This window comes from Scheffersomyces xylosifermentans, assembly GCF_036884685.1.
Source record: "Scheffersomyces xylosifermentans strain CBS 12540 chromosome Unknown RJT20scaffold_2, whole genome shotgun sequence".
In the NCBI taxonomy this organism is placed as follows: Eukaryota; Fungi; Ascomycota; class Pichiomycetes; order Serinales; family Debaryomycetaceae; genus Scheffersomyces; species Scheffersomyces xylosifermentans.
The window spans coordinates 2,490,058-2,516,040 of record NW_027042940.1 but is presented as its reverse complement, the minus strand read 5'-3'; the positions used below and the strand labels follow the sequence as shown (position 1 = coordinate 2,516,040).

Genomic DNA, 25,983 nt, shown 5'->3' with positions numbered 1-25,983 from the left:
AGTAGTATGGTATAGGATGGTATATATGAATGTATATATGTATATATGGGTTCTCATACGGGACTTAGAGCTGGAGGAAATAGCTTGAAAAGAATATTGTAATGTTATGTGACGTTGAAGTGTTTCGGTGTCTATTATCGTATAGTGTAATCTGAGGTATTTGCTCTGCGGCGTATTTTGTTCCAGATTATTTCGCAGCAATTACAAACAAAGACTTATAATGCTATGAAAGCTTCACTTGTAAAATGTTGAAAGGATTTTACTTGTTGTGATTGCCGAAGTGGCCCGTAAGGCCCATAGGGCCGTATTTGCACAATTTCAAAGTTTGCTATTTATTTCCTTGAGAGGTTAAAACTGTCTTGAGAGTCATACTCCATAGTTATTCCATAGGTACTGTCAATCAAGTACCATCTGATCTCTCCCAGATATGCACAGTATACATTACGTTAATCCAATTTATACTATATACAAGGATATATACAACCTATACTGACCTGTTTTCTTGAGAGACGCGGTTCCAATATCCCACTCAATTTCATTCCTCGATTTTTCTTCTCCCATCTCTCTATTCTTCTTTTGAACAACACCCTCCACCAGTGGATTTCTGGGTGACTTGGCTCTCTATCTGACCAACTGCAGCGGCTTGGTTATAGCCGTTGATCTCAGCGTTTCTATTCTGTATTGCTGTTTCGTCAAGAGTCTGAGAACCAAATAACTGCCTGAATTGGTCAATAGTCGGATCATTAATATCTTTACCGATATTTGCATTTCCGATATTTGCTTGGTCATTAAATTTATTATCTTGCTCTAACTTCACAGCGCCTGATTTGTTGTTATTTATCATGTCATTGAATGTAGGATCTTGAATTTCTGTAAAAAATGAAAGTAATTTCTGGTCCGTGATTGAAGGTCCGAATAATTCATCCAATTTGTATCCGTTGAGAATTCCATGCGTCTCACAGTTTGTACAATCACAAGCATTTGGAGGACAGCTACATGATGTTGAACTAGGTGAGTCAGTATCATTTGGACTTTCATTTGAATGAAGTGTTGTTCGCTGAACTCCAGATGGAATTTGTGGAGCCACTTGTTGCAACACTGATGAGTAATCATTCCCAAATGGAGTGGCAGCTGCATTCGATGTGACTAGATTGATACTATCCGTTGTCAGTGACGTTAATTGAGACTTTGTATCAATTCCGTACGTGGGATAGTTATTAGGCAATGTGTTAAAAATTAAGTTATTCGTTGAAATATCATTATTTTGGCTCAAATCATTTAGGTAATCAAGATTAAAGTCGTTAGGGATCATTTTATTAATGTCATCGGGTTTTGAGTTCCCGTGAACAACACATCCTTCACAGGAACAACTGTCATCACAGCAACATGAACCAGGAATGGAACATGAAGCTACTGGCACAACATCAAATATCTGTTTGGAATTATCCACACCATTATTCACAGTGGTGTCATTATATTCATGTTTGATGTTTCCATTAACTGATGGAGTATACAGTGATTTCAAAACGAACTGATTTCCGTAGGGCAATGTACCAACTACTTGGCTCGTTTCTTGGAGGGTTTTAATTCTGTTATTTTGTACTTGAACATTCTGTTTCTGTAAGTGAGATTTAATGTACGTTTTCAAGATCTTTGACTTGTTAACATTTCTCTTTGACTTGTTGCTGCAGCATCCACATGATTTATTTGGCTTAGAAATTCCATTGGTGGCACAGCATGTAGATATATTAATAAAGCTTTCGCTATTAATGGTTCTTGGGGGCGGTCTTGCCTCAGCAGCTGAATCCACTTGGGATTCTATGTACGGACCAATGATCTGACCCGATTGTAAGTCCATCACCTGCTTGGGCGAGGCCTTTAAGATGATAACGGGGTTCTTTTTACATTTGGCAGTTGGTCCCAAATCCGATTCGGGGCTGGGAGAATTCAGCTTTTGGTCGTCCGACGAGATTTCCTCGGCAAAAACGGCGATTCTATGGTTGGGGTTTCCATTGGCATGGACGTTGGGTCTTCCTTTTGATCTGACCTGGAGCAAAGGTCGAGAATGATGGCGACACAGGGAAGATCTGTGGCCTCGAATGCACTCTACACAAGAGTATTTCACGTCGTCTATTAGGATCATTATTGCATGAGTTCTGGCGGTTGAAAAGCAATGCGATAGAACTTGTTTGGTGAAATTTCGTTACCACTGATGGGCCATTGTTGTTTCCGATCCAAACCAACTGCTTAAACCCAATAACGAATACAACTGTGATTATTGCAAATTATCAACTGATTGTAAAGCGGTTATTACAGCGACAAGTGATATTGGAGATGGCACGACTCGGGTGAAAAAAATGTATGTGCTGCTGGTTGCACAGTGTGAGCAAATTAGGGTTCCATTTGCGGCCATTGAGTGAGAGGTGGAAGTGTGAGGGAGGTGGAAGTGTGAGGGAGGTGGAAGTGTGAGGGAGATTGAAGTATGAATTATGTAGGAAGGGATGTGGGAGGAGTGTGAGGGAGGGAGTGGGTACGAGTAGGTAGGTATACGTTTGGAGAGAGAGAGAGAGAGAGAGAGAGTGTGTGTGTGTGTGTGCGTGTGTGTGTGTGTGTGCGTGTGTGTGTGTGTGTGCGTGCGTGTGTGTGTGTATGTATGTATGTATGTATGTATGTATGTATGGTGTGCGGAAGGAAGTTGTTGCAAAGTGATGAGTACTGTTAAGCGAGAGGATTTTACGGGATGGATGGCAGATGGAAAAGTTAAACTACTATGGCGAATAACAAGAAGCAAAGGCAAAATACAAAAGACATAACCATATAACATTCATTTCGAGATTGAGACTACCCATCAAGTGGGAGAGACCCGGAAAAATACACAATACAAACGAGCTCCTCTCATAGGATAGGATACGTATACCACATTGGGATCGCTTGCAAAAGGAGGAATATAATCATAATCATAATTTAATCTGACTATAGAAGAGTGCTAGGAAAATAAGATACAATCGAGACCCTAATAGGCAGTTCAAAGCAGGATAACGGAGATAATCAGAAACCATAAAGTGAAGTCACGTGAAAACATTGAATAGGATTCTCCAGTTATATGAGATATGCAGGCTCGAAGGATTTGCAGGCACTCAGAATTTGCATCCACTGTGTTTGTTCCCTTCAGTCCGTTTTATAGATAATTATTGGGGAGAGGAATACTTAGAAATGAATAAACATATACTGAATATGTTTACAATTACGTTGATATTTCTCGACTTTTTTTTAATAAAAAACAGTATATCATTCAATATGGTAAATCTAAAATGGAATTCCAACTACTAAAAAATCTATGCGTTGGCTCTAAGAGCTTGCTCAATGGTGTCCTTAACGGATTGTTCTAAGCTGATTCTCTCGTCTCCCAAGATGGCTCTGGACTTGGCATCGTCAACTTCGGCAAAGTGGGAGAAGTCGACGTTCTCTGGGTTTCCGACTGGTAATCTTTCGCGGAGTCCAGGGAAGTTCTTTCTGATGATGTTCAAGATCAATTGGGAGTTGAAGTTCTCTGTGTAGGTGATGAGTCTCTTACCTTGTGCTTCATCCTTCTCGAAAGCGATAACATGAGCCTTAGCAACATCTCTGACGTCAACAAAGTGACCGGCAGATTCTGGAATCTTATCATCCTTCTTCAACTTATACACGGCATCAATGTATTCAGCAGTTGCATTCAAGTCACCCTTGGCTTCTTCATCCTTTGCTTGTGGACCCAAAACAAATACAGGGTTAACAGTAGAAAGAGTGTACTGTGGCTTGTTTTCTTTCACGTACTCCCAAGCAGCTTTTTCAGCCAATGTCTTGGAGGCAAAGTAAGCAGAAACTGGGTGTGCCTTACCCTCTTCGTAGGTAATTGGGTTGAAAACATCTTCGGAAGCGACAAAAGTTGGGTCAAAGATCTGAGCAAAAGAAGCAATTGCTACAACTGAACTTGTGTAGACAACACGCTTGATTTGTGGGGCACTCTTGTGGATAGACTCCAAAACGTACTTAGTACCATTAATAGCTGGAATCAAAACATCATTTTCGTTATCTTTAGCAGCGAAGGTGACAGGAGAGGCAGTGTGCAAGAAGATTGTGACTTCTGGGTGGCTCTTCAAGGCTTCATCGAAAGCACCTTGCTTTTCCAAAACAGGGACAACTTCGTATTGGAACTTGGAGCCATGCAATTTCTTCAAGTTCTCACCCTTAGCAGCAGATCTAACAGAACCAACAACATTGTACCCCTTAGAAAGGAGAAGCGAGATAGTTTGTTGAGCAATGTAACCAGTGGCTCCAGAAACGAAAACTGTAGTAGACATGATAAGTTATTTGTGTGAGATTAGTGAGTTGTGTGTTTATCTTAGTGGAAAGATGATGGAATTGAAACTTTGGAATGGAATTTAGTCAAGTTAATTGCATTCTTTTTATATTTCTACATCCTCAGTCGTGTCCATCTTTTTGCATCTTCCAAGAAGCAAATTCCACCTGGCCTCAAAGACAATGCCACAGTTCCCGTGGGCAATTTTGCAGCATTTCATCTAATATGTCAGCGCACGGCTAATGGAAATAACGTTCGCGGTTAACAGCCGTTACACAAAACTTGAGCTTTCGGAGTTAAAATCCGTGAGGCAGGACAAAGTGCAGTAGTCTGAGTTATTTCCTGGAGAAATACTACACTAGTTTGTAATCAGTGGAGGTTATTGACACGTCCTTATTATAAGCCATGTTGGTAGGTATATTTGTCATCTCCGCAGATAGGTGGTGGAGTTTTGGGTTGTAATTATTCAATAGAAATGGACAGAAGAAATGGAAAACAGCTTAGTATTGAGGTACTGCCTACAAGCAATAAACAGCATTTTGCAGCAAGAATGATGGGATGCGTAAGCAGCAGAATATCGACAAGGGAAGTTGTATCAATTGCCATCGGCTGTGGGCTTTGGACCTCTTTGTGAGTAATTTGGCCCGACTTCAATGGGTTGAACAAAATTTGGTTATTTTTCGTAGAAAACGAAGAAGATCACTATGTTCAGAAATCTTCTAGATTCCTATGTGAGAGATCAGGTTTCAATGTAATACGGACGACCTTGACAAATACACCACCTCAACTATTCAATGCAAAGTAAAAATATACTAGCGTAAGAGGGGTTGTATTTAGAGCCTCAATTGAAGGCGATGCTTTCAAAATGCATCCTCCTTTCAGTTCTGATTTGACTCCATCAGACTCTTTTCAAGACTTAGTCTAACACAGCCTTAGCTAAGATTTTCAATGCAATTTTCAACATTAAACACAATAAACTTTAATGAGAACCAAGTAGATCACGTCCAAGACTCGAGACTCCCTTTCCAATACTCATGTATATCCAGATTCCCAATGCAATCTCAACTACACTAATCACCCACCTTTCGCCAATGATGGTTCTGTCGTAAACACATTTTGCGACACCAAGTTGCGACACAAAACTAAGATGAGCACTGAAATTTTTGGACAGATTCAATGATTTAATTGATATCTCTTCAGAGTGATTCAAGACAGCCAAATAGTAGCATTATGCCCATTAAAACGATACAGGACCCGGAGTCCATGAACACGGACTCATATTCCGTTGCAGATTCACAAATAAACTATAATGACGCTATCGAGTACTGGTCCTCTGTACCAGCATCTGTGAATGGAGTCCTAGGAGGATTCGGGGAGCAAACGGCAGTACCAAAAGCAGATATCGTAGGCTCTACGACATTTTTAAAGAAGTTACAGACTAGAATGCAATGTCCCGAGGGATATGAGAAGTTGACTATTGATATGGGAGCTGGAATTGGTAGAATCACTCGTGATCTTCTCTGGAAAGTGAGTGATAAAGTAGATTTATTGGAGCCAGTCAAGCCATTTGTCCAGCAAATGGAAAACGAATTGGTTGGAGTGGCGAAAAGAGGCAAGTTAGGTGATATTTACGACATAGGGATGCAAGACTGGGCAGCTTCTCCAGAAAAGAGGGGAAGATATTGGTTGGTATGGTGCCAATGGTGTGTAGGACAATTACCAGATGCTGAATTAGTTCAATTCTGGATTAGATGCAGAGAGGCGTTGATGCCAAATGGAACTTTGATAGTAAAGGAGAATATCGCCCCAGTTGAGGATATATTTGACGAAACTGACTCTTCCGTTACTAGAACCGATGAAAAATTTAGAGAGCTTTTTGTTTATGCTGGCTTCAAGTTGATTGCCAGCGATGTGCAGAAAGGGTTACCAAAGGAGTTGTACCCTGTAAGAATGTACTGCTTAAAAGCAGCACAGTAATGCTAATCTTGAGAATGGAGTTAATGGACCCATGAAAAGTCAAAGTAACATCATAAACATTAATCAGCTTTAAACAGAACTCCTAGAGGATGTACATTAATATAAATAGACGGTTTAATGGACTAATATACATAGTTCTCATGAAGAATAAATATATATTATACATATAAGGAGTATTAAATATTAGATTACAATATCCAGGCGGTCCAGTCGCCTCCAATTCATTGGTAATTTTTAGAACCATGCCGGTGAATGAACATTAACGTCAATCATTATGGGAAGCGATGGAGCTAGAATCAAATGGCAATGAGTTACAGCTTCCACAGCTAACTATTAGTAATGATATCCGTTCCATTTCCCATGGAGTTCCAAGTAATGCTGTTGCATGCAAAAGAATTAATTATTAACTAAATCTCCTCTGTTTAGACTACTCTCGTCTTACTTGGTTCGAATGGGAACAATAATGCAATAAGCCCAACAAGGCCAACGAAGGCACCACAAATCCAGATTGGAACTGAAGAACTGGTGTCGGAATAGTAAGCAATAACAGGAACGATACAAGTTGCAACACGAGTACTAGCAATACTAAGAGCATTACCTGTACCTCTAGCAGCAGAAGGCATTACTTCTGGAGTGTAGGCATACAAGACAGCGTAGTAGATGTAGATAGCAGCAAATGAAGTTGCCGAAAGAGCAACGTTTTGGGCTCTTGTCTTGATCTGGGTATAACCGAATAACAATACCATAGCGAGGACACCACCAATACATAAGACCCCTCTACGTCCCAAGATAGGGAAGAAGTAAAGTAGACCACCTGCAATTAATGGACCTGCCATAGAAGTCACGTTGGAAATCAAGTTATCACGGTAAACACCTGCAGTGGTATCGGCGGAAATCTTGGCACCTCTGGTAGCCAAGTAGACTGGTAAGAAAGAAGAGTACAATGGATAAGCAATACCAAGAAGGAACCAGGAAGCGAAAAGCAAAAGAGTGGATCTGGCAACCTTTTTGTTGGCGAATAAGATGGTAAGATGGTGCTTGACTAAAGTAACAATACCCATGAAAGTCAAGTGCTTTCTGAAATCGTCGTTACTTTGGATTTCACCAATTTCGAGCAATTGCTCTAAAGTCAAGGAACATGGACGGTTGTATTTAGTAGCAATACCTTGCAACACTTCAACAGCTTCAGCATCTCTGTTGTTTGCAATGAGAAACTTAGGAGTTTCCTTTAATCTGATGACTGTCACACGCAAAATAGCCATAACAAGAACAATGCTACCATTGACATAGTAGACGTATCTCCATCCTCTGTTTTCGTGGGAAGGACAGTGGTCAGCGGAAGAACAAGAGTTGTTTGGCAAGAAAGCGTACGCTAACAAAACAGCAATGGTTTGACCGATACCCCAGAAAAAGGCGAAGAATGTCAAAAGCCACTGGTCCTTGTGAGGTAAGTATTCCAAGAAGACACAGGTGTCAAGGACCAAGTTACCTCCGGCTGCAAAACATGACAAGAAAACAAAGATACAGTAAGAAGCCATGGTACCCATGGTACCTGTGAGGATGGTGAAAATAGCGGAGAGAAGCAACGAAAGGTTGAAAGCGACCTTACGTCCAATCAAATCAGCCGAGAAACCCCAGAAAATGGCACCGATTAAAAGACCAGCAGCCAACATCTCGTTAGAAACGGCAAATTTGTAACCGAACTGGTAGTTGACAAAAGTTCTGACACTTGACTCAAGATAAGTTAATTGGGTATCAGTCCAGTATCCCATACCGTTAAGGAAGAACATTTTGAGATGGTAAGGAGTGAAACCAATTTCGTCGATAGCATCGTTGATGAGTTTCATCTTTTTTGTTAATACTTCGTCATTTCCTTCCAACTCGTACATGTCCATGTCATGACCGGAGTTGGTCTCGTCGACTGCGACGACAGAGGCCACTGGAGAGACCTTTTCTTTCTCGATAGCGGACATAGTGATTAAGGTATTCAGTGAGCTAGTAATTGAATTAGATAGGATCTGCTAGATACAGCTGCGGTTGCAAGACCCTCGAACTTGATAGTTGTAACTAGTGTCTTTTGGAATTGTAAGTACTTTAAACAGCAATACTACCGTGAATCAGAGACTTTTCGTGGAGTAGATAAATAATCTCTGTTGGCTACAAGATAACGACTAGTAGATAAAAGAACAGAGTGAACAAAATACTTAGAATACTCCCAAGATTTGTCTGCAACACCGAATTAGCAGTTCTGGTACCACAGGAACTAGAAGCGGAGAACGAGGAGTAAATGGTGGTTATCTTGTGTCTTTGAACTGATAAAAGAAACGATTGCGTTCTCTTATATACTGGCGAACAAAATTTCCCGTTTAAGGTATTTTGTCAAAAGAGAAGTTTTTTCTAGGCTCAATACCACTAACCACTTACTTCGATACACGGCTCCAACCAGGTGCTTCATCTTTCGTAACTAGGAACCTACACGTTTTTAGGGTTCGGTTATATATAGATTGCCGTATGCACAACTGCTGCTTATGAGTGAAAAATTGACATGGCAGGAAAAGGAAAAAAATATGCTTACTGCTTTCGGGTAGAATGCGGACGCAGGTGAAGTTGCAAAAAATAGTGGGGGAAGCTGGGAAGAGGAGGGGATAAGGTAGGGGTGAGTTCGGTGGAGAGGCTTGGGTGACATGGGCGAGGCGAAAAGATCGGTTGGAATGGCTGAAAGAAGCGAGGATGATAGCTGTCAATGAGGAGAAGGTCCACTTAGACAGCGGTGAAAGATGTATCTCGTGGGCCCTTTATGCACTGAGTTCCATTTAATGCTCATGTAGATACCACACGTTGGGGGCACCGAGCCAGCGCAACAGCGGCGTGAAAAATCTGCATTACATAAGCGGACCTAATGTATGCAGTGATCATTCGAGACGAGGACAAAGATTGCTTTTCAAGGATTTGCTTGATAAGAGATAGAAACGGTGTGAGTGAGTAGAGGGTTGTCATTTACGAGGATGGACTAGAAGCTGTTAAGACTAATGCTGTTTGTCTAACGTGGAACTTGAATATAGCTACCAACGGCCTTAATTATAGTTCTTTTTAGCAGATTTGTGAGGTATTTTTCTCAAGCACTGCTAATTATCATCTAAGAAAATTTACCAGATGAGGATATTTTTTTATGTTGAAGTCTGGCTTTGTGATTCATTGTTTTGACTCTGGGCTCTATTGTGTGTCACCATAAAGTATTTAATGCAGATGAATGTCGCACCTCTTCAATCTGAATATCTGAAGCTTTCCACATGCTATTGCATCCCAATACCATTCATGAGAGCTGCTTGAGTGGTATATGGTGCATAAGACCACGAGTTGAGTAAACTATTGCGGATGTACAAATAAGATTTACAAAGTATACGAGATCGTAATATTGAAAATCTGGCTGTATATGGGGAAATGGAATCTCCCCTCATCGAAATTGTGCTAGATTGTAAGTTACTTCTTTCCAAATCAGAACATTAGTGATTGAATTAAAGGAAAGTAAAAATTTCTTGAAGACATTTAATAAATCGTGAGTAGTGGTCATATAAACCTACGATACGAACTCTATTATGTTGACGTTAATGACAATAGTAGAGAGCGTGGTCGATATTGTGATTTGTGATTGCTAACACTCCACTTGTTCACGTCGTCAATCGTACGTTACGTTTATAACTTTTTTGTCAAAATTGCCGAAATTTCACAAAATAATGATTCGATTATGTTGTATAATATTTAGAGATTTCTACAGATAGTCATTAACTGGCTTAATATATGAGATACTCCACTTGGAGAGTGTTTAGAACAGATGGACACAGATTTAGAAATAAGTCCATCTCCTGCACTAGTACCGGGAAGATAACAGAGAGACTGAAATAGTTGGTCCATTGGGCAGTCATAATTCGAGAGTCACTGAAGAAATACAAATTGAACTAAGACTATTGGAAAAAAGCGAAATGCTATTAAATTGATGTTATAAGCAAATTGGGATAGCAAATGTTTTTGGGCGCCTTGTTTTGTTTGCAGCAAGATCTTCTTTCAGGTAACTTTAGGACTTATGTTGAAAATCGTTAACGACATATTTCTTCGTCATCTTCGTAAAATTACACTTTTAAGCAGGCTTTTCCTTTTCATCACTACAAGATAAGAATTATATAGAACAAAGGACAACGTTATGGAAAGCTATCTTTAGCATTGGATGCAACCGTGGAAAGCTTCAGACATTCGGATTCAAGAGGTGCGACATTCAAATCAATAATACTGTATTATAGCCATTACATTTACATGAGCCGGGGAAGCTTATAAGGTGACGGTTTCGTTAAACGTGCTTGTGAAAGTATACATTTGAACAAAAGACAAAAGAAAAGAAGTGGTCATTACATAAATAAAACAGTCGTATTATATAGTTTTTGTAGGTCAACAATACTCCGTTATCTTAATGCCTCTTTGGGCAACCTGCCCTGGGGTAACCTGCCCTGGTTCCTAACTTAGGACTACAAGCCACATTTTCATATGCGCTGATCTAAGCACAGCAATAGGGTCGTATTTATACATCGAGGTGAAGCGCCATTTTACGAAGGAAGTATCAATTGTTGCATTTGCCTGAATTCTACAACAACTCAGTAACCAATAAATATAAGATGAATATATATGATAGAAATAAATATTTTTAAACTTGGGAAACTAGCCCAAGCCAGCTCTTTATAATAGTTCAAACAAGAATGAAAGTTTGAACTAATCTCTAAACAACTCTATGCTTACTTGGCTCGAAAGGCAAGAACAATGCAATGACACCAATGACACCAACAAATGCACCACAGATCCAAATTGGGACTTGTGAACTGGTATCAGAGTACCAAGCGATGACTGGAACAATGGCCGTAGCAATACGAGTACAGACCAAGCAAAGACAATTACCCGTAGCTCTTGCTACTGAAGGGAAAACTTCTGGAGTATAAGCGTAAATCACACCATAGTAAATATACAATGCACAGTACACTGCTGAAGATAATCCGACATTCTGGCCTCTTGTTCTAACTGCGGTGTAACCGAATAAGAAAGCCATAGTCAGGATTCCTCCAATGAATAATACTCCCCTACGTCCCAAGCGTGGAACTAAGTAAAGGAGGGCACCAGCAATTAATGGACCACCAATAGAAGCAGCATTAGCAATTAAGTTATCACGGTAAACACCTGAAGTAGTGTCAGCAGAGATATTGGCACCTCTAGTAGCCAAATATACCGGTAAAAATGACGAGTACAATGGGTATGTGATACCCAAAAAGAACCATGAAATGAATAACAAGACGGTAGATCTAATAATCTTTCTACTAGCAAACAAAAGCTTCAAGTGTCCAAGAGTTAACTTAAAAAGACCCTTGAAGTTGAAGTGTTTTCTGTAGTCATCATTGGATTGGATCTCCCCACAAGCTTGCAAATGTTCTAAAGTTAAAGAACAGGAACGGTTGTACTTCGTAGCAATACCTTGCAACACCTCTACAGCTTCAGCATCTCTGTTGTTAGAAACCAAAAACTTTGGAGTTTCCTTTAATCTGATTACAGTCAATCTAAGAATGGCCAATACTAACACGATAGCACCATTCGAATAGAAGACATATCTCCATCCTCTGTTTTCATGGGAAGGACAGTGGTCGGCTGAAGAACAAGAGTGGTTTGGTAAGAAAGCGTACGCTAACAAGACAGCAATGGTTTGACCGATACCCCAGAAAAAGGCGAAGAATGTCAAAAGCCACTGGTCTTTATGAGGCAAATATTCAAGGAAAACACAGGTATCAAGGACCAAGTTACCACCTGCAGCAAATGACAATAAGAGAATGAAGATACAGTATGAAGCCATAGTACCCATAGTACCGGTAAGGATGGTGAAGACGGCAGAGAGAAGCAAGGACAAGTTGAAAGCCAATCTTCTTCCAATAAGATCAGCAGAAAATCCCCAGAAGAGACCTCCAAGAATCATACCGACGGCATAACACTCGTTGGATACCGGGAAGGAGTAGCCAAATTGATAGTTAACGAAAGTTCTAACACTACTCTCAATGTAAATTAATTGTGTGTCTGTGGCATAACCCATACCGTTAAGGAAAAACAACTTGAGATGGTACCAAGTGAACCCTATTTCGTCAATGGCATCGTTAATCAACTTCATTTTACGACTCAAGATATCATCGTGGGCTTCTAACTCCACCATGTCAAATTCCCCTGATGAAGATTCATCTATGAAACTCTTATTGATAGACTCATCCTCACGCTTGACATCCTCATTGGTGATGAGGGCTTCCCCTACGGGGTATTGTCCCTTTTCCTCTTTCAATTCAGTCACCATAGTTCAGCTATGGCAAGTGATTAACAAACAACAGTGTAAGTTAAGATGGTTGAAAAATTGAAAAAAAATCTTCTATATTTTTGTATGTGGGGTGGGGCTGCATTTATTGAAAAATTCCAATAAAAGAATTCGCCAATTTTTTTTTTTTTGCACTGGAATGTACTATAATTTCTGGATTTTGCAATGATGTAATAAGGTTACAAGGCGAATGTCTCGGTATTCCAGAGTTAAAATTATGGTGTAATATTTTTATAATTAAATTAGTTAATTAAGTGGGTTGAAAAATATTACAAGAAGTTTTCCCAGTGATTGCTTTTGCAGAGAAAGTGGTATTGAAGTCGCTTCATCAGGTCAGAGAGACAATCAATGTGAGGTGCCGATAACAGAAATACCCTTCATCCGGAGTTGCGTCAAACCGTGTTAGGGATATAGGCGCATACTGGCATTTGAGGGTTGAAATAGTTTCGTGTTACTCTCCTTTTTACTGACACCACCGAGTCCGAAAGGATCTATTCATTAGCCAAGAAGGAGATAGTTGATAGGACAGCCCCGTCAACTCTATCACCACAAAGTGAAACGACTATCAAAATGAGACTTTTGATGTGCCTTTTTACAGTTTCACGTTTATGATACCGTTTCCTTATCTCCTTCAACGTTTATGTCATGTATACCTAGTGCTGCAATCTGATAACAGCGATCTCTACCTGTAACCTACTTCTCTATACAAGGAGTAGATGATGCTCTGTCCCGAGGACTACCCGGCCCAGACAGGTTTCCCCAAGGTGCGCAGAAATATTTTTGCCCCACGCATGTGACTTCTAGTCATCACGCTATCTATTTACAGGAACCCTTCTTACTTGCATCCGGGGTGAGGTGCAGAATTGCATGTTAAATGTTTGTATGCTCTTAGAGGGATCCAGGTACAGTTTGGTGGAGTTGCTGATTATTCATTTAACTGCAAATTGTTAATTCGTTTATTGGATGTCTAATTATAAAAACCTGTCTACTCGTAATCGTCAATGTATTTTTGCCGCATGTCCATTACTACGTTGAAAAGTGTATGCTTGTGTTCGCCGTCGTCGTCTTCACCACCTAATCGTATGACAATATCGTCCGAATCCCAATCTTTCTCTTCATAATTGTCAATGCCGTCGCAGACTCCGAGAAGCGTCTGGTAAAGCTCCTTATTCGACTCGATTAATTTGTTTGTGAGTTTGGGAATTTTCGAGTTTTGAAGAAGGAACTCTCCACCAGTGTCATGGAAAATATTGATTATAAGTGAAATAAGCTCGAGCAAGCTTTTTACTTGATGACTGTGAGTGTTGGTTAATTCCGTCAAATTGACTGGTTCAAGGCACATTCCCTTAGCTACAGAACGCAAATGGTATCTGATCGGATCTGTTTCGATATCATGACACAATGCATACAACCACAGAAGATCGTATTCTTCGGATGTTGGGAAGGGGATAAGCTTAGAGTACTTCCAGTCTCCTAAAATATCAATGGATTTACGAATGAGTGAATATTTGGAGGTTCCACTAGGATATCTGTCGTAAACACTGGCCTTTAGCTCAGCAGATGGTTCAGGGAAAGATGCGAAGTTATCAATCAATTCTTGCGATACATTGATGTTAGGAACATCTAATTTGTACAAAAAGCCTTTGATGTTACCCCAATGAACAAAACTCTTAAGGGCGACTAATACATCCGACGACTCTAATGCCTCTGGCCCATAGTAGTCTTGTACGTAATGCTTCATATAGTATCCTTCCAACTTCGTACCTATGTGATGGTCGGTGTGGAGAAAGTTCAACTTGGCACAAAGCATTAAGTTGAGTCCCATTTCTATATGTCTAGGTTGAATCTCGTAGTCTTCCAAGTACAGCAAGGCCAAATCCTTGATTACCATGGGATCGAATCTAGCATTGTTGTAATGAACAACGGACGAGTTTTCCACCTCATTCCATTTCTCCATCTCCAATTTTCTAGCTACACCGATAATACTAAGGCAAAAGTCAGGAAATTGCTGTAAAATTTCTCCATTATTGATATTGTAGAGGATATAAAATGCCGAGATCAGCGACAAGTTCAACGACGGGTCTTCTGGACATATGATGAGATGTTTATCTTCTTCTCGAATTCTCTGAAAGTTGTTATTGACAAACCTATACTTACGTCCCTTCTTGTTATATTCCACCTTGTTTAGATCTGCTATCGAGTTGAGTATGTTGTCTGCTACTGCAATCAACGCCTCGGAGCTTGATACCATAACCGAACTCATGGTGTTTTGGTTTTGCACTCTTTACCTTCTTTCTTTAGAAAGACTTCTAAATCATTAATACTTTTAAATACGTATACAGGTACTGTTTACGTTTCGGTTCGAGTAAATCACGTGTTCATGTTTTGAGAGGTTCGCTTAAAACTTTGAAAGTGGCTGCAGGATATACTGCACAAAGGTTCAACATATATAGTTATATTGGTTGGTTGGTTGAATTGTTGCAAATTTCGTTGAAGTGATATTTAGTTGTGAATAATGAAGAGGAATGGGGAGCGGTGATTGGGCTGAATGGACTACTTCGATGCCCTACTGTGGGAGAGTTCTACAAACTTGAGTCTTTTTATTATTTGAGAAGCAGAGAAAAAGCACTAAGAAACGGGGCTATGTGCTATGAGAGGACGGAAGAGACAGCAACGAATAGTACTGTAAAGAGTGCTTGAGTAGGAGTGGAAAAGAGATCATATTAGGGGTTAGTAGAAGAACTTTCCGTGTAGAGTATGGTAGGATAGTTTGAATATTGTCAGTTTTGGCGTGTAGGATGGGGTAGAGTGTAGTGTTTTTTCTTGGTGATGAAGAAAACAATCAAGATCACCTTGGAGCAACGTCAGAGTCAACGATCTCATTGTTTAATCACAGTCAGAATACTTCTTTGTGTTAGATTCTTGGCCATGTGTCGACTGAAATTGACATAACCGATCGTAGCCAATCGGAGGTGGTGATATTCAAACGGATCACCACTCTTGTGGCTGGTTAATACCCAACGATGGGCTTGAAATTTCAATGCAATGCAGCTGTAACCAGCATCATCTATGCATTGTCATCGTACTCTTGCAGTCTTGAATACTTATTCTTGCATTGCTACAAGAGTTCCGAAATGACGCAAGGTGCTAGATTGGGAGCTTGTACAGCAAGTGTTATGATACTTTGGAGTTTTCAAATAGGTGAAACAACGGAGTGTAATGGTGCGTGGACAAGAATAATCAACTGTGAATTAGTATCTTCAATAAGGTCTAACCAATACATAACAAATCCATGAAGTGGTTTCTCCCAAGGAAGATAATTACTTAGAGAGAGTTTCCTGAAACTGTGATTTGGATTGGTTCCATCAATATTTGTAGGGTTAACTAGTCGTAGAAGCGAGTAGGGATAGCAGGAGTTTGGATGATGAAGAAAGTTTTCTTTGCAAATTCATAACCGGAATTCCTCCCTATTCAGTAGGTTACATAGTAAGACAACGTTAACTTCGTGTATCGCCCGACAATACTGGATCAACACGTAGATAAACGATTCAAAAAAGGTATACTTCCCGAAACCTTGTCCACTTAAAACCTTGTGCTCTTGAAACCTTGTCCACACGAAACCTTGTTCCCATTAATCCTTTCCCACAATTTTAACCTTCTCACCAACTTGGATTGAAATTAGCACCGATGACGCATGGTGGTTAAGTTTGTGTCAAGCTTGTGAATTAAGTCACTGTTTTGACATGGGTCATTTTGAAAATTTTCTCTCTTCCCCCCAACAGGAATTTCCAATCTTCTCAATCGTACAACAAGCACCCTTGATGAGAAATACCTTATACCCCTATTAGGATTGAATAATATCGACATAAAAAATACAGAGCAATTTACACACGGCTGATGCCCAATCCTTTCACAGGCGACCCAGTTGGATCTCGTAAATCGAGATATACGCTCACATCACTACTACAGAAAAAATATCAGCACAAGGCCATGGTTTCATAATAAGTGATCACCCTAATCACAGGTGTGTGCAGGGTTAGAGTGTGGAGTCGGTGGAGCTTGCGACACAAGCGAGAAGCATATGGGGCAGATACGGCGTTTTGACGAGTTGATATATCTTGGAGGGAGGGGAGAGCCTAACGAGCCGCGATCTGGAATTAGTAAGATTGGTCGGAAGGCCACTAGATTCAAATTCGTAATGCGATACTGAAACATTGTGAAAGCGTGCATTTGCATTATTAATGGGGAAGGTACGATTTATGCATGCTCTGAAATAGAACAAAAATTTGAAGCAAATTGGAGAGAACAAAATGAATATAGGGGTCAACCACTGGATACAGGATGTTATGTTGGAGGTGGCAATTGGGAGTACGAAAGGGCAAAGATGGAGCTTTTCTACGGAACTATCTTTACAAGAGGATTTGGGCTTCGTCTAACAATGGGTCTACTATCATCTTGCCCCTTGATTTGTAGTACAATGGCAACCGAGAACCCAAAGTCCGCACATCCTCGGGCCTTGTTACTTCGTAATCTGGGCCGCTATCCTGGCCAGTAAGCGGTGCGAATGGAAGGATGAGCCTTCAAAAATACCAAGTACCAAGAAATTGATGAAAGTCAAAGGTCAAAGACATCCCACAATCATGCAATCATGCAAAATTAGCGTTTGGCAACTTTAAATGAATGCACCAATAATGCAGTTGACGCCTGCGGGAATGTGCATAGAGTGACAGTAGTAGAAGTATCGGGGAACGTCAAGAAAGGCTCCATAATAGATACTTATCACAATCAACGGTGTAAACATTCAAATGTTATAAATAGATACCTGTACTATTGGACACAGGCTGTGCTGGACATTTCTGCACATGTAGCCACCGTTATGGTTTTTGCTAAAGTTAGTGCTGTCTATTATCAAACAAACAATATATCCATATCACCAGTTACAGCGCTTGGGGAGTTTCGGTGGATACTGTAATAGCATGAATGAACTTTTCTTGGGACTCAATTAATTACTGCTTATTGTATTTTCGAGATATATTTTGTGTCTGACAGTTCAAATGCGAAGATAAGGCCAGAAAATATCACCGACAACCGTGGTATCAGGATTGACACATACTGTCAATTGGGAATTACGAAAAAGTGAGGTGTGTCATTTAACAAATTGCCTCAGTTTCTGCCAATTCCGACTTCCGACCCCATGTGCATCTCGGTTCTCTTGCATATTAGTGACTTTGTTCCATTTGGAAATATGCCAAGAAAAATTGCAAAATTCCAAACTCTTTTGAAATAATACCTGCAGACTTGGTCCAAATTAAAGTGTCAGCACTGCAGCTAAAATGCTGTCCCGTGATTACACTGCGATTTGACATCCACTGATAGGGTGGGCTTAGCTTGACGTTTTGCGGAATCTATCTAAATATTTGATACTAAGAGAAATGTATATATTTTCACTACGGAACCTAAAAAGGTATTGGCTGAATTTATGGTTACGTAGTTGGGGATCTCCTCGTTTACTCTCATTCGTCATAGTTGTCATTACGCTAATCGAGTTATGCTTCTACTTATTCGCCTGGACAGACCACCCCATATTTTTAGGCAAGATCTCGTCCATCTCACTAATTTTTTATTTCCGCCGTGTGGTCGTGCGCGGACAGAGGTTTTTTAGGAGGTGTCACATTTGCGAACTTTGTATTCTGACAAAACTGACAGTTTCACCAGGTATTAGAGGGAAGGTGAAGACATATATGACTGGAGACTCTAGATATAGTCAAGGGCGTCCAATGGGAGTAGTTTAGAATTGAAATGTGTGGAGAATTTCGTCACTAAATGTCTGCTTACTTAAATAGGATGCCGGGGGCGGGACCCTGCTGACCATCACCAGATGGGCTCATAAGGTACACCAGGAGATTTAGTGACTCCTCAGATCATTCATATTCGGTACACTGGGAATTATTTGGATAGTTTCTTTGAAACTACTTTATCAGTAACCAGGTAACCATTGGTACGGTCAAGATTGTCAATCTCAACTGCGATGATTCTCACTACGTTGCCGCAATTCGCGAGTCGGTGGATTTGGTGGCTTATGCCGATTTAAATTGCTCTTTGGGCGGTCCCCCAATAGAACCAAAGCCATGCAGTATAATTCTCCTCATATGGGGTATTTTCTTTGTTTGACGTGATGATAGGCAAATCGCATGTTTGCTGCTGCTACGTATAGTGATATTTTCTAGGGCCAATGGTGGGCTGGACTTGGAGCAGTGAAATGCCTTGGGACTGTTAACTACATAATAAAACGTATTTTAAAGAGTATTTTACCTGCGATTAGAGTCCTTAAAATTTTGCCACTATAATGATGGAGATTTCGACATAAGGCTTGGCGCATCCAAAAGTCTGTAATACCTGACTGGAGGGTAACACAATAGGGTTCCAGCTGCTTGGTCGGGAGTTTTCTCGATTACAAGCGTGCCCTGGGGCCGTAATTTACTGGTATTTTTCGTGTTAAGCACTCCTCTATTCGTATCATTAAAAAAAAGGGAAAAATAACCATTCTCTGTGCTCTCTCTGGTCATTTGGTTCCATATATTCAATCTAGATCGTTGACTACGGTGCCCTCTGACGAAATGCCATCTTCTGTGTTAGCTTTTTCCCAAAAAACCAAGCCTTCACCCGCATCCCAAAACGCTTAGGTTTACGGCCGCCATATCACATAATTCGCACCGACCATCTCAATCGGGAAATACACCCCGACAGAATTCATTAGTCGATGCTTAGCAATAGATTAACGAATATGTACATGTTTCTGTAGCTGTCATGGTTAAAAGTTCTTTTATTGGCTTGGTTGTTCGTATCAGTGTAAAAGCTGTCATCGGGGTCGTCATTTCTGGCCCAAAAGCGGCATCCGCAAACCTCTTTTCTAGTAAGCTACAAGTAGATGCCTTGGGCTATCCTAGTTTTCTGACCTAGTATTTAATCCTTTGTACCCATATACAATAATAATAATAAAATAATAATACTACTAATAATAATAATATAATGATAGTGAAGAAATGACGTTTGTGAAGTATGGTATTACTATCAGTATTACAGCCAACCGTTTGTGGCATTGTTGCATCAGTTGTGTTTCTTCTGGGGCAGCTGCGGATAATCCAGTAGCAGTAAATAAGTCCAATGAAACTCCTTTTTCCTACTACTTCAACAGCGTTTCTATCAATAAGTTTAACTGAAACCTGTGACACAACCATTTCTCACTAGAAAGTCCTGCTCCAGCGAGTCAGTTCAAACACCATTTCAGTTCCCTTTCTTTTGTTTTTCCTTATACCGAGTTCAATCTCTTCTGTTCCTTCAACAGCTTTATCTTTCTTCTTCTGGCGTTAATGAACCAATTGCTCAATTGTTGCTGGTTTAAACCAGTGGCCATCATTAACTGATTCTTCTCAAATGAGTTTGGGTATGGATGGTTTAAGTGATCATTCAACCACTTTAAAAGTATATACGTTATCTCTTTTGGTAAATTGTTTCTGGTTTTTCTCTTCCCGTTGGCACCTGGCGAAACGGAACGGTCATCGTCCATGTCATGCATATCATGAGACATGTGTTGGTGTGACATGCTCTGATGAGACATATGCTGGTGTGTTGGAAGAGCACCGATTGGTGAACTGTGTGTCTTGAATAATGGTGGTTGGTGTACGTTGTATGAGTTGGCGGAGTTGTGTCTTAATGGAGGGGGCGGAGGAGGGGTAGTATTAGACCCATACACAGGGGACGAGTTATTGGATAAAGGAGACCTCGTTAAGGCTGTACTATGGGAGATTGAATGGTTAGCCAACGAGTGTGAAGGAACCATGTTACTCCCGTAGTAGTAATCGTAGTATTTGTAGTTTGGTGGAGGTATTCCACTACCCATTGTAGGTGGGGGAGCTTGTTGAAGTGGTTGGCGTTGGGGCGCGCCGAAAGGAAGATGCTGTTGGTGTTGTTGTTGTTGTTGCTGGTGAAGCTGATGCTGTTGATGAGGTAAAGGTGGAAGAACCGAAGCATTGGTGTTTGACGGAGGGGGTAAACGGTTCATCAAGATATCTGAGATAGGAGGCAAGCTCACTCTCTGTGTCTGTTTGTCCTTCATTAAAGTTGATGTGGAACGAGATGTTAAATTAGTGGTATTAGATACTACTGAATTGGAGCTTGATAGCGAATTTATAGTGGATGTGGAAGAGTTCTGATTAACAAGGGTATTCAAATTCATTGCAAAAGTATAGACTGGTACAGGTTCGCAAGTCAATGATTGGTAATATATATTCGTCAAGATGGCAAAGATTAACTTTTTACTTGTGGGCTGCAATTAGATAAGAAAAGTATTAGAATAGAGGCACGAGTATAGACTGTCTTATCCAATTCTATTAATAGTCAATTGCTTCCCGTGCTGTTAATGATTAATGACAAATGCCCTTCGTACTGCAAATTGAGAATGGCCCCAAAATCTCAAATTTTGGGAATAGACAATTTGTACCTAATATATAATTCAGAGAGAGACCGTGAAAATAAAAATGTGAATACCAAGAAAAAAACCGATAGTTTACATGAATAAAAATGGAATACCAAAAATAATATCAGTTCGAATAATATTTTAATTATCTTGCGATTGGTATAGAAGAAATATTTTTCGTACCCGCATAGGCGGATGTGTACAGGGCGGCAGTGACAAGAATTGTTAATCAAAAATGTCAAATTTCTTGACTTAACGTAACCAACTGGGGCGATATCCGAGGGTAATTTCTATTACGAGAACTCCTGCTAACAGGAAATGCCATTGAGCCAAGAGTTGTTTGCAGTGACGGGAATCAGGCTTTGTCGGTGTATCAGTGAATAGGAGGTGACACCAAATGTTCTATTCAGGCACACATGGTTGTGAGGTCATGGGATATTAGGTTATGAGATCAGCAAGGTTGGTAGAATGACTAGAATAGGTAAGAAACGGTCGGCAGAACTACAGGTGTGTTCCATTCAAGCGGGTGGGCATTCTGACATTTTGTCGATGTGGACAGATTGACAACAACTGCCAGCCCAAGACATCCAATGCGAGGAATGACTGAAAGCGAAGAGTGAGGGGAGCGGAATGGCTTAGAATATATGAAACAACAGCATCAACTGTGTGGAATATTGGGGGAAAGACGGCGATATGGATTGCGTCAACCTCCTATTCATCTAGATTAGCCTCGCGAAGCCTCTCTGTAGAACAGCCCAGCGAAGCCTCTCAGCAAGACAGTTTCAAGGTGAGCAAAAACCGGACAAAAGCGAGGCGTTTAGAGGTAGACGCTGTCTGTTTCATTGTTTCCAGTTTAGATTATTCCTTGGGTTGCCGTTGATAAAAATATAGGTAGCATTAGCTCACTAAGTTTGACGTCGACTTGACACTTTGTCCATCTGCTCTAAATCTTGCACTGCAAACATGTAAAAATCGATAAATCCGATAAGCCCATGTAGTATGCTGACATCATGTTTCATCGTGGAAGTTATATTCCTCTGACGTACCTTGCTGCTATTACCTGTGGTTTAAGAAGAAACATAATACTACATCTTTCAAGATGATGTAACGTTCTTGACGTACATAGCACGATTCGGCTTTGGAGCTCGGTTGTAGTCCACAACGTGGAAGATGTTTCAAGTTGACTTGGAAATGAAAGGGACCCTTTTGAACACTTGTTCGCTAGCAATCATCCCTATCTCACCAATCATGATCTTCAATTAGAAGCGAGGAACAGTATTTCCTAAAATAACATGCCACAATGTTACTAAACCTCATGTACGACTTCTTTTTCTGGCGAAAACCTTATTTCCATCATGATTGCTCTTATTTGTAAGCTCAGTTATTACTTTGCCACTTCGGCCCATCACTGTGTGCCAAGTACACCAGACAACGTAAGCTGTTGATGTAATAGGAATTCCGTACCGACGTGTTCGGTTGAGTGCGATATGGAAACCTTAATTATTACGAGAAATAGTTTCCATATGTTTTTCAAACCTCTGATTGGGGCTTGGCTCTGTTCCAAAGTTGACAGTGCCGTCATACTGCAGTAACTCGATCGACAACCTTTTCGCTGTACAGTTCCTATTGGTGTATTATGCCAATCTCATGAGTAATGGTGCCAGGACGTTTTCCTTCAATGTTAAATTATGTATCACACTATTTTCAAGATCCCGTTAGTGAGGGGAGAGGTTCAGACATTTTTTTCCCCTAAGGGACTTTTTGCATAATGCGAACAGGAATGACAATCTGGAGCTAAAAATCGATCCAGGCAAACAGACAATTCCTTAAACCGGCATAGCCATTGCCTACGCAAAATTTTAAACTGTTCCATGCTTTGATTTCTATGTTGCTGCTTGCCTGCTCCATGCCGAATACCTCCTAAAGCAGATGATTGATACTGCAATTCGCTTATTTATGCTACACTTTTTACATTGCTAGCCAAAGTCAAGTTTATGGATTTTACCCGTTTCGGCGTCACTCCTCCTAACTAGATCCTACTCTAATGTACCACACTTGGGAGAAAAATTTTTTATGTCAAAACACAGAAGAACCCCTAATTTCTTGAATTTCTGTTTATTTGGTGCTCCTGTACTGATACTGGGCGGTTAAAAGCTGCATGTGTGTCTGAGTCCAGATTTTGAAGCCTTTCTCATGTCCGGCATTTCGGTTTTCGTCGGCAACCGTAAAACTGTAAGGTCGAAAATCTGACATAGGCTAGACGATGTAGTCTAAGATAACTTCAGGACCCAAAATGTTCCGAGTTTAAATATGCTACACAGGAAAGTGGTTATAAAGTAAGAAAGAGATAACGTTGCTATGAACTACATTTTGGTTGCATTTTGGTAACATATAAGATTTAATCTTAATTGTTGACAGTTTATCATATCTGTATACGCGTTTCGATAGCAACATGTATTCACAATTGTTTCTAAATCTAGTTCTTATACCATGGCCTTATATTCAACATTTCGATCTGGGACGATGTGTAAACTTTTAGGATGGGTTTTCTTGCGTAACTCTAAGTTGATCATTTTCAAGGACCTAATGATAGATCCGTTGTCTTTTCTCATAATTTCTCATTCAAGAGCCTTTCGAATTGGTTCTTGTCATACTTAACGTACTTAGATTTATTCTTTGTGAAATCGCTGTTTCCGTACTTGTCATATAACTTGAAATAAGCATTAATAATTAACTTCTTGATCTCATTGCTCAAGTAATTCCGCAAGTTTACATCGGTAATATTATATTTCTCATAGTTCCTGATGGCTTCCTCGAAAGACTCGTTGAAATTCTTGAACAAGTCCTTAATTTGATCTCTTTCTTTATTACTCAAATGGCCACTGCTGGTGCCACCGGTACTAGGTCCCTGCCCTCCAGTAGCACCCATTGCATGGGCATGTTGTGTAGCAATGCTTGTCATGTCTCTTATAATGATATAAGAAGCGTAATTCCAATCGTCAAGGAACAATTTGAGGAATCTGTTCTTAAGTTTATTCAAACGTTCCATTCCCAAGTGTCCCAAACTTGTATGCAATGGTTGTGAACGATTTAAAATTGTTTCTATCATCACAAGGTTTTTGATGAGGAAGAAACCCTGAGTCGATTTCTTGTAATTGGCATCGCTATTACGCAATCCAATCTCAATATTAATCATTATCGAGTCAATGACATCAGAATAGAAAGAACTAAGCAAATACTCGGCACTCTCATCATTGGCAGTATTAGGTATAACAGAAGTATAGACACTCACAAACTTCACTGGAGGTTTTACGACTAACCAGTCACCTAGCTTGTAATTGGAAATTAAGTGTATAAGGGCACCAGGAAACTCACTAATCCTACGCACTTTTGAGAACAAATCCACAATGATCTGGGGTATGTTGACCTCGGTGATCTTATCAGTTGTTTGAAATCTGCTTTCGATCAATTTGATATACTCCTTGAACAATATAGACGTCTTTGTGATGAAAAGGGAAACAGCATTATCGAACTCTTTGTTCGAGATGTGGAACTCGTCCATGCGATTCAGAAATTGAATAATGCATTCTATGAACTCCAATACTAAAATGTCATTACTCAATATCACAGCCAGACTCTTGAAGAAGTGGTTGAATTTGTATAAAATTGTGTGATTGTACAACTCTCCGATTGATCTTTCTACGATTGGGCTTATCACCTCAGCTTGAGGCAAGTTCAATTCTTGTAATAATTGAATCTCGTTGTCGATTTGCTCCACAAATACATTGGTGAAGTTAGTAATACCATTTGTGCCCTTCTCGTATGGAATATTCTCTGGTCTCTCTCTTGGTTCTGTTGATGGTTCTAACTGTTTGAGTTTATCAAAGAGCATAGTGCCTCTTGTACGTCCATAAATCTTGAAGATATGATTCAAATCGTTACCGAAATACCTGAATATAGTCTTAATATCAGCTATTTTCGTAGATGATGGGTCATTCAACAATTCAGGTGCTTCCTGATTAATCAAACTCTGGAAGAATGTTTGTAACTTAATATCTGACTTATCTATGAGGTTTTCAAAATTAATTAAAATACCGGTGAACTTTTTGAATTTCGGCTTGATCACCTTGAACAAGGCCTTACTCTTCTCCAAAGTATCAATGAACTTACGCAATCCTATCAATTCGATAGGGTTGTTCAAGATGTTTTCGTAATTGTTGATCTGAACGGCACTCTCGTTGACTTCTTTAAGTAGATTGAGACCATTTTCAACTTGGCGTTTGTGATCATTCAACTTGTTGACATCTCTAAGCACCGGCTTGATGTTCTTACTGGCATTTGTTGATTTGCTTGCAATGGTGGTGAGAGATTTGGAGATCGATTGGAAAAGTTCTTTTGATTTGTTGAGGTTCTGGCTCAATACCGCCACGTCGGCCTCGTCCACGTCCACTGCCAAAGACATTATAGGTCAGAGACAGATTGGTATGATAAATAGATTACCACTGGGAATTCTCAGTGAGTTTTTAAATTAATAGTCTTGCTTTCTTTGAATTGACAATGATAAGCACTAACAACAACACCAGATAACACCACTTAATAACACCACTTAGTAACACCACTTAAAAATGTCAATAACAGTAAATAGACTGGAACTTACGTATTCAACAGAGTTGTAAACACGCCAAATTCTACGGTGAGAACTACTACAACTAATACTCTTTTCAATGAAATTCGCTATGCAACGAATTTTTGCTTTTATGATTCGCTTCTTTCTCTCCGAACCTGTAATCGAATCAATTGTATACT

General features: G+C 40.0%; 8 protein-coding genes across 8 annotated transcripts; 1 reads left to right on the top strand and 7 right to left on the bottom strand. All coding sequences in view use genetic code 12, as the record gives it.

Moving 5' to 3' along the window:
• Positions 1–388: 388 nt before the first annotated feature.
• On the bottom strand, positions 389–2,367 carry MAC1 (Mac1p). The gene has a single exon (XM_064919667.1). The coding sequence runs from the start codon at positions 2,141–2,143 to the stop codon at positions 566–568; it is 1,578 nt and encodes a 525-aa protein (XP_064776463.1). The 5' UTR covers positions 2,144–2,367; the 3' UTR covers positions 389–565.
• Positions 2,368–3,335: 968 nt separating this feature from the next.
• RJT20DRAFT_139737 (SDR family oxidoreductase) lies at positions 3,336–4,340 on the bottom strand (the record flags this gene model as incomplete). The annotated part of the gene is made up of 1 exon (XM_064918610.1): positions 3,336–4,340. The coding sequence occupies one exon, from the start codon at positions 4,338–4,340 to the stop codon at positions 3,336–3,338; it is 1,005 nt and encodes a 334-aa protein (XP_064776462.1).
• A 1,209-nt stretch (positions 4,341–5,549) lies between these two features.
• Positions 5,550–6,465, top strand: RJT20DRAFT_126421 (N-terminal protein methyltransferase). Its single transcript, XM_064916753.1, has one exon. The coding sequence runs from the start codon at positions 5,570–5,572 to the stop codon at positions 6,314–6,316; it is 747 nt and encodes a 248-aa protein (XP_064776461.1). The 5' UTR covers positions 5,550–5,569; the 3' UTR covers positions 6,317–6,465.
• Positions 6,466–6,738: 273 nt separating this feature from the next.
• RJT20DRAFT_144664 (inorganic phosphate transporter) lies at positions 6,739–8,163 on the bottom strand (the record flags this gene model as incomplete). Its single annotated transcript, XM_064918747.1, has 1 exon — positions 6,739–8,163. The coding sequence occupies one exon, from the start codon at positions 8,161–8,163 to the stop codon at positions 6,739–6,741; it is 1,425 nt and encodes a 474-aa protein (XP_064776460.1).
• Positions 8,164–11,081: 2,918 nt separating this feature from the next.
• RJT20DRAFT_144663 (inorganic phosphate transporter) lies at positions 11,082–12,548 on the bottom strand (the record flags this gene model as incomplete). Its single annotated transcript, XM_064918746.1, has 1 exon — positions 11,082–12,548. The coding sequence occupies one exon, from the start codon at positions 12,546–12,548 to the stop codon at positions 11,082–11,084; it is 1,467 nt and encodes a 488-aa protein (XP_064776459.1).
• Positions 12,549–13,320: 772 nt separating this feature from the next.
• Positions 13,321–14,996, bottom strand: RJT20DRAFT_31372 (uncharacterized protein). Its single transcript, XM_064919666.1, has one exon. It carries the CDS (start codon positions 14,962–14,964, stop codon positions 13,687–13,689), a length of 1,278 nt encoding a protein of 425 aa, XP_064776458.1. The 5' UTR covers positions 14,965–14,996; the 3' UTR covers positions 13,321–13,686.
• A 4,642-nt stretch (positions 14,997–19,638) lies between these two features.
• CUP9 (transcription factor CUP9) lies at positions 19,639–21,028 on the bottom strand. The gene has a single exon (XM_064919665.1). The coding sequence runs from the start codon at positions 20,935–20,937 to the stop codon at positions 20,011–20,013; it is 927 nt and encodes a 308-aa protein (XP_064776457.1). The 5' UTR covers positions 20,938–21,028; the 3' UTR covers positions 19,639–20,010.
• A 2,757-nt stretch (positions 21,029–23,785) lies between these two features.
• EXO70 (GTP-Rho binding exocyst subunit) lies at positions 23,786–25,639 on the bottom strand (the record flags this gene model as incomplete). Its single annotated transcript, XM_064921480.1, has 1 exon — positions 23,786–25,639. One exon carries the CDS (start codon positions 25,637–25,639, stop codon positions 23,786–23,788), a length of 1,854 nt encoding a protein of 617 aa, XP_064776456.1.
• Positions 25,640–25,983: the final 344 nt, after the last annotated feature.